The sequence below is a fragment of the Grampus griseus genome (assembly GCF_964374135.1).
Source record: "Grampus griseus genome assembly, chromosome: 2".
NCBI classification, from domain to species: Eukaryota; Metazoa; Chordata; class Mammalia; order Artiodactyla; family Delphinidae; genus Grampus; species Grampus griseus.
This window is the reverse complement of record NC_139018.1, coordinates 170012131-170019800: the sequence shown is the minus strand read 5'-3', so window position 1 is coordinate 170019800 and position 7670 is coordinate 170012131. Positions and strand designations below refer to the sequence as shown.

The 7670-nt window shown below is 48.8% G+C and overlaps 1 protein-coding gene across 2 annotated transcripts; it reads right to left on the bottom strand.

Moving 5' to 3' along the window:
* Positions 1-811: 811 nt before the first annotated feature.
* LOC309818132 (ribonuclease P protein subunit p38-like) lies at positions 812-5973 on the bottom strand. 2 transcript variants are annotated; one of them, XM_082647606.1, is made up of 3 exons: positions 5734-5973; positions 4331-4374; positions 812-2392 (listed from the first exon to the last, which is right to left on the bottom strand). In XM_082647606.1, exon 3 carries the CDS (start codon positions 2380-2382, stop codon positions 1534-1536), a length of 849 nt encoding a protein of 282 aa, XP_082503732.1. In that variant the 5' UTR covers positions 2383-2392; positions 4331-4374; positions 5734-5973; the 3' UTR covers positions 812-1533. The 2 variants fall into 2 exon arrangements, with proteins under 2 accessions (XP_082503732.1, XP_082503733.1); XM_082647607.1 differs by lacking the exon at positions 5734-5973 and adding an exon at positions 5538-5718.
* Positions 5974-7670: the final 1697 nt, after the last annotated feature.

The following is a 7670-nucleotide window of genomic DNA, read 5'->3' as shown; positions in this document are numbered from 1 at the left end:
CTTCTTGAAGACGCGAGGGAAGACTTCTCCTATAGGATGATTCAAACCCAATTGCGTTACCTTTTTTTTCCTAACGTGAGGAGGATGCCTGCAGAAGCAAAAGTGAACCAATTCACTGAAACACCAGAATTAAGTAAACAAGATTTTTAACATAATCCAGAGTCGAGGCTCCAGTTGGGAATTACGTTCCACTCATTTTTATGGCAATCTTAACATGAAGTAGGTTTTCGAATCATTGCAGGATTGTCCCTCAGAAATTGTGTCACGGGCTCACCCCATGACAAAACTGTGGCATTGTTCCTCTATTCACTTACATAATTGCAGTTAATAGAGTTCATGTTCTTTTACTCAGTAATTTTTAAATACAGTAATTTATAAATTATTAGCACATTTGCCGCTTTATAACGCCTCTTTATAATTTACGCATGTTACCAATGAGCATTTTAAAGTAGAAAATCAGTACAGCTGCTTGTGTTTATAAAGTGGCCGTTAGAACTAAATTTCAGTGCAATACACAGTGTCTTACAGATTCACAAACCCACACCGCCCCGTGTCCTTTGTCAGTAATGGAAATGCTCTGGTCCATGACGCACCCTTGCCCACACACCCCACCATTTTTTGGTCAAGATGGCATTCAGTAAATTTAAACGGAGGTGGCATAATCCACAGATCAACCAGAATTTAGGCTGAAAATAAACCTTGGCAAGCCAGTACCTTTCCCATAAATTACAGAAAGCACCTTTTCCAAACACATGCTGGAAACAGCGGATGCTTTAACACAGAGCACCGATCCTGTTCATATACTAACACGAGCGACCCCTGTCATGGCAGACCCACCTCTGAGCATCCAAGCTCCTCCACTTATTTTTTTATTCTCTTCCTGCTTTATTTCACCTAATTACCATCATACTTTGGATACATGCTAAAGTCCCAAGGAGGTAAGTTAACCGTGTAAAGGAGTGAATTCTTACCTAGTCAGAATACCTTATCTGGCAATTTTGATAGATGTTTAGCCTTTCTCCCAAGCCCACGCTTAGGCCTGCCTACAAAGAAAGGCAAACTGACAGTAAAAAATAATAATGTATTGTTTCTGAGGACAGTGTATTGCTTGGCATTTACCATCTTTCCTTTACAACTGATGGTGCACCTGCCATCCAGCTTCATCTCCCCCGCCAACTAGAACCGTGTCTGTGTGGCCTATTTGCCAAGTTCGGACAGAAAGATGTCCAGTGTTGCAGGATACAGATGTCCTTGCTCACAAGCATCGTGCCAGCCTTTTAAAAAGGGAATTTATACAAGCATGGACATTAGTTTCAATAAACTTTTGTTTTGATACTCATACTGCTGAACATTCTCTGCACTTAGTGTCCCTAAGCTTCAGCCTATCTGTGTTCTCCAGTCAAGAGAATCTTACACATGTGAAAGGAATGATACTAAACAGTGTCCCAAGAATATATGTAAAAGTCATTTTATTCGCGGCTTCTCTACGAGGTGGCGTTTTACAACTGTATGAAGTGACAGGTTTATACAAGGTTACTTTGAAGCCGTTTTTTTACTTTTGGGTGGCTTCCTTATCTTATTGGGGTTTGGAATCAGTTTCTTTATTTTCAGGGGTTGTAACACTGCAGCCTGCTGACCCTCAGCAAGCTTTCTCTTGGATTTAGGGAGGTCTTCGAAGGAAGTGTCCAAAATCTCTTTGTCTTGGCCTTCCAAAGACTCCATCTCTGGGTTCTCCCCGGGGTCTTCAAGTGTGTCTCGGAGCCACGGCACGTCCAGACGGGGGACTCTGGGGATGATGGCCCTCACTTCCTCCGCAAAGGCAGCGGTGTTTCTTTTGAACCCCAAGGCCAGGACGCACGTCAAGCCCATGGCGGGTGCGAGCCTCTCGCTGAGCCGGGGCACCTGGCAGGCAGGGACACCTCTGCTGGCGCTCAGTGGCACCAGGTGCGCGGTGACGATGGCCGGCTTGGCCGACTTGCACGCCAAGACCAAGAGCAGCTCGTTCCTCTCCAAGGCTCTGGTGACCTCATTGATGCCGATGGCAAGCTGCTTTCTGACGTCGGCAGGGGTCCACCCTGATGCCTGGGGCTCACCTTCTGGCTTTTCCTCCTTCAGACCCTCACCAGTGTCCACATCCATGCTGCACGTGTCTCCGCTTTGTGTGTTCAAAGCGGGCTGCTTTCTCTTTCTCTTCCTGTCCTCAGTCTTCTGAAGCCCGAGAGATTTAATCCTGTCCTCCAGGGTCTGTAGTATGAAGTGCATATCCTCCCTGTCCAGGGCACCCCAGCGGATGGTATATGGGTTGTTCAATGATGTCTTCACAGGTAAAGGTCTGGTCTTCCGCACAGAGCCCCTCCCTGGTGCCTGGGGGGCTGCGGCCATTCTGAAGACCCTTCACAGGAACAAAACGACAAAGGAAAACACGTGTTAACTAGACATGCACGCCTTAAGGATATCTTGGCTGTGCCCTTTCTGATTTTGGAAAGGCTAAAGCAAGCCTACTTATATAGGACATATATACACACGTACATATATATATGTGACCATACATCTAACTTCTCTTTTAAGTTTTCCCCATTTTTTCCTGTGATTCGGTCTTCATTCATATACATGCAATTTATGAATGTTTTGCGTTACTGTGATCATACTGAAATCTATTTATTTCCTTTAAAATGTTCCATGTTGCTACTTCTTCATAATTATTTATCCTCTTCAGGACCTCTGGTATTAGTCTGATAGATTTGTTACCATTTTCTGTATTGCCCTCTACTTAGGCTTCCGTCCATCCATTCAGCAAATATTCACTGAGCACCTCCAACTCTTGAGTCACGGGTACCGGGTTTCAGCCTTGAACAAGTTCCCACCACCACCTCTGTGAGTCCTCGAGTCCGCCTGCCTCAGCACACAGTCTCTAAGGGCCCTGGAAGCCTCTGCCATTCATAATTAACCAGCTGTGGTTTTTTTTAAGAACTGGGACCATAATGTATGCACATGACTAAAAATCCAAATGATACTTTCATTCTGTGCCCTTTGGTAAGTCTCCTTCCCTCCCTGGACCCTAAGTTTCTTGTCTGTCTTTCCTAAAACACGATACACAGATTCCCCCTTCCCCTGATAAGTCCAAGCTGGCCGTTCCTCTGGCTGACAATGTGATGAAATCTAGGGAAATATCGTAATGAACTTTAAAGATATTAATCCATTAAGGCAAAACAGTAACAGGGATCCTTGCTGGGGAAATGTTATAAACCACTGTTCAGAGGAGCATGTCCTGTTTGTCCTGCCCAGAGGCAACTGCATATTCCTCTTTCTTCCCTCAGTTTTCTTCCTGGGCTCAGCCGGGAACCACAGGGACCCAAGGTGCAGAATTGAAGGAAGTTAAACAAGGCAGCTCTGGAGAAGTCTGGTTTTGGAACTGTTCCTGTTTTCAGGTAACCAGATTTTCTCATTCCAGGTCATTCATCCCACGCACACCTGCTCCCCGCTCCCCCAAGCACCCCTGGCAGGATGAAAAAAAATGAAATCTCCTCCAATCAAACACCCTCCTAAGAGCCCGGCTGCTGCTGCTGAGGAGCGGGTGTCCCGTGGAGTGTGTCATAAGGCACGTTCTCCAAGAATTATTTGGTTCTCACCCGATTCCTGCGTGATGGCCCTGTGTGTGGAGGAGGAAACAGACTCAGTCAGGTTAAGTACCATGCCAGAGTCACAGCTGGTTTCCCAAATCCAAATTTTATGCTCTTTCAATCCTGGCTGCACCTAAAAAATAACCTGTGACTTTACAAAAGACAGAGATGGTTGGTCCGTACCCCAGGTCTGCTGAATCAGAATCCTGGGGAATACAGCAGGGCACCTGTACTTGTCAAAAGGCTGCCCAGCTTAATGTGATACAGAACCGGAATTGGGCACCATTGGTGTAGGACAGGGGGCCTTTCCACAGTGGAAAGGCCTGAGACAGGGTCTCCTGACCTCCACCGGCCTCAGACGTTCCTCCTACATCACCTTCTCACGGAAAACCAAAACTCAGCTCCCTGGGGTGTGAGCTCAGACCTCGTTCGTGTCAGCGTTGCCCACTGCTAGAGACTCGGCGTCTGCCCCCTAAGCTGCTTCCTTCCGGTGCAGCCCCCCCCCCCCATCCCCATCATCCCCGTGCGAAGCAGGAGGCAGCTCATCCAAATCCAAGGAAGTGACTGGCAGAGGCTGGCACCAGGTTGAAGATGGTCAGGAAAAGGGAAATAAACGACCAAGGAGCAAATATGAGGCTCTATCGGAGCTCTGCCAGACCACAAACTGCAGTTCATGTGCCTCAGCATTCAAACAGGGAGTGAGTACTTACAGTCACGTGCTGCTCTGGGCATCAGCTCCTCCTGTCTTCAGAATCTAGGCGAGGGAGACAAGAGCCAAGTGGTTCAGATAAGTAGAGTCTCATGGGACATAATCCAAACCGAAGTGGAACAAGTAACCGCTTTGGAGGAGAAAATTGGGAAGGCCTTGCTGAGGTGCCTTTGGAGGCCGCTGCTGCCCATGAGGTCAAGTGCACACTCACTGGAGTGACATCCAAGGGCCCCCATGTCACCATCAGCCTACCTCCTTACACCCCATCATGGAACCACATACTGTTTAATGAGGTCACCAGTTCCTCCCCTCCATGGCTTTACGCACATTCCCTCTGCCTGGGGAACTATTCCCACCCTCAGCCCTACCACCACCTTTCTTACTTGAACAAGTATTTGTGGGTTATCCACAATGCACCAAGCCAGAAAGATGATGAATTAAAGCAAAAACAGCCACTGAACTCATTGGGCTTAGAATCTATGTGGGAGACTTACCCACAAGTAAAATATAAGATGTGATGCACATTAAGGTCAGGGACCTACAGGATCCTGAGCAGAGGCCTGATTCAGTTGAGGGGGTCAGGAAGGGCCTCCCGGAGGAAGTGACCCTTTTAACCCACATGTGACACCAAAGGGAGTACCTATTCGGAAGAGCATCCCAGGGAACTGCATTAAAGGAAATGATGTCAGTGTCGCCGGGGCAGAGATGCTAGAGAGAGCGGAGAGAGCGGGAAAGGCGAGGAAGGACCAGACGGTGAATACACTTGCAAACCCTACAGTGGGAAGCGGTTGTAACGTTCAAAGCAGAGGAGTGGCGTGGCTGGAAAGGCGTCACAGAAAGATCTTTGGGGATTCAGCAGCAAAGAGGCTCCAGAGTAGTCCTGGTAAATGACGGTGGCCTTAGCTAGAGTCGCCGCAGAGGGGATGGACGGAAATGCATGCTACTTGAAACAGTTAAGAGGTGCAATCCGCCCGACTCAGTGATGAACTCGGGGTAAAGCAGAAGAAGGACTCAGGGAGGACTCCGAGTTTCTGGATCTGGTAGCCGACCCCCGAGTTACTCTCTTCCTGTGGTCTGCCGCCTCTCTATCGAGTGCCTACTTACTTCACTATTTAACACACGCGACTGGAGTCATTTTCTGGTCCGCCTCCACTTCTAGACCGCGGAGTACAGAAGGGCCAGGGTGGGGCTTTACCTATTTCTCGTACCCGACAGACGCTCAACTCCAGGCAGAGAGCGGAGCGTGAGCCGAGGCCGGGACGCAGGAAAACACGCCGGTACGGGCGGGGGCGGCCCCAGGGACGGGGAGCCTGGGAGACCTTGCGCGCACCCGGCCCAGTCCCAGGCTCGATCCCCACCAGCGGCCCCTCCGGATCTCAGACCCCAGCGCAGACCCCCACTCACGGTCGTCCCTGCGCCGGTTCCACGTGGGCCGCGCTGCGCGTACGCAGAGCCCACGCCTTCCCGGGCCCCGCCTTCCGACGCGGTGGGGCGGGGGAAGGGGAGGAGGAACGGCTCAGAGAACACGTTTCATTCTTCTGCATCGGGCCATTTCCAAACGGGAAAGTCGGCCCAGTGCGTCGCGACAGAGCGACGGAAGGTTTCTCTAAAAACCCTGAGTTTAGGAGCGGGTCGGAGGCTCTGAATAAGGCCCTCCAGCGGCAGTGCGCAGGCGCATTGTGTGTCTCGCGAGACTTCAGGTTGCCTGGTAACCGGCCACCTGCTCTCCCGGTTGCCCTGTCTGGGGAGCATTGTACCGCGGTTAGACTCCGGAACCTAGCGGTGCCGCCTGACGCCGCTCTCTTCTAACCCAATTTCTACCTTTCAGTGCCTGGCAGTCTGAGCCCCTCACTTTTCTGCTTTTGGCTTGCCTAAGGGACGCAAAATTCTGACCCAGTTCCCCCATCACCGAGCCTCTGCCTAATCCCCGGCACCGTGGAAATCAAGATAAATGGGGAATGGGGAGGTGGATTGAGGAAACCACGTGTTTACAGGCACCAATGTAGGAGATCTTGAGCCCCGGAAAGAGGAGAATAAAGGTTATCTTGAGTTGCGACAGCGGTTCAGAAAACTCCACCAGATGTCTGCTGTGGCTACTCCAGCCAATGGAGACTTTAATGTTTACGAATGGAGTCGCTGGGAAGTCATGGGCAATTGTAAGTCAGCCGAAGAACACTTTCAAGGTCAGGGGTCTGAATCTGTTGATTTACCCTTGTCGAGAACCAAGACCGAAACCTTAGGTTGCTTCTGACCCAGTGAGCTTCCTCCCTCCCTACCCCCTTTCTTTTCCCTTTCCAGTCTAACTTAGCACTTTTATTCCTCTTCTAAATATCTTCCTCCTTTTCTCAGTCTCTTCTTCACTGCTCGTTTTGTTTCCCATTCTTTGGTCTAGTTTCTGTGTTTTCAGTTTTCATCACCGACATAGTACCCGACTGGCCGTAAACAAAACGGAAAGCTATGCGTGTGGTCAGAGTATTACAGGTTAGACGGGGTAAAGAGCAATTTTTTTTAAATCACCATTAGAAAAATTAAAAAGAATGAATTTACGAGTTTGAGTGTAACAACAGGCTTTTGTTTCATAAAATGAATAGTGAGAAATCGTCATGATGAGTTGCAAACATGCAGTTCTAAACTAGTCTCAGATCACAAACAGTTTTGGGCAGCCCGACCTCGTTGCCCAACAGAATTCCTCTGTTCTTGAAATGTCACTGACTGTCCTGATTCATCTCTGCCCTGTTTCTATCATGTCTGTCACCTTATTCATTAGAAACAAGATGGCATTTTGGGCATTGGAAGGCAAGAAACTCGTGTCTTGTGATTTTTTAATAAATACTTAAAATTTTGGGGCTTCCTTTGTGGCACAGTGGTTAAGAATCTGCCTGCCAATGCAGGGGACATGGGTTCGAGCCCTGGTCTGGGAATATCCCACGTGCCATGGAGCAACTAAGCCCGTGTGCCACAACTACTGAGCCTGCACTCTAGAGCCCGCGAGCCACAACTACTGAGCCCGCATGCTGCAATTACTGAAGCTTGCATGGCTAGGGCCCGTAGTCTGCAACAAGAGAAGCTACCGCAATGAGAAGCCCGCGCACCGCAACAAAGAGTAGTCCCCACTCATTGCAATTAGAGAAAGCCCACGTGCAGCAACGAAGACCCAACACAGCCAAAAAATAAAAATAAATAAAATAAATTTATTTTTAAAAATACTTAAAATTTTTGGTGGGGACTAGCCTTTATACTACCACTGATAAAGGCTGTGACCCTAGATCCTAAGGCAGATCAAGTGAAAAAAAGGTCTATTTATAAAGCTTCAGACAGTAGGTCCAACCACAGTGTTACCT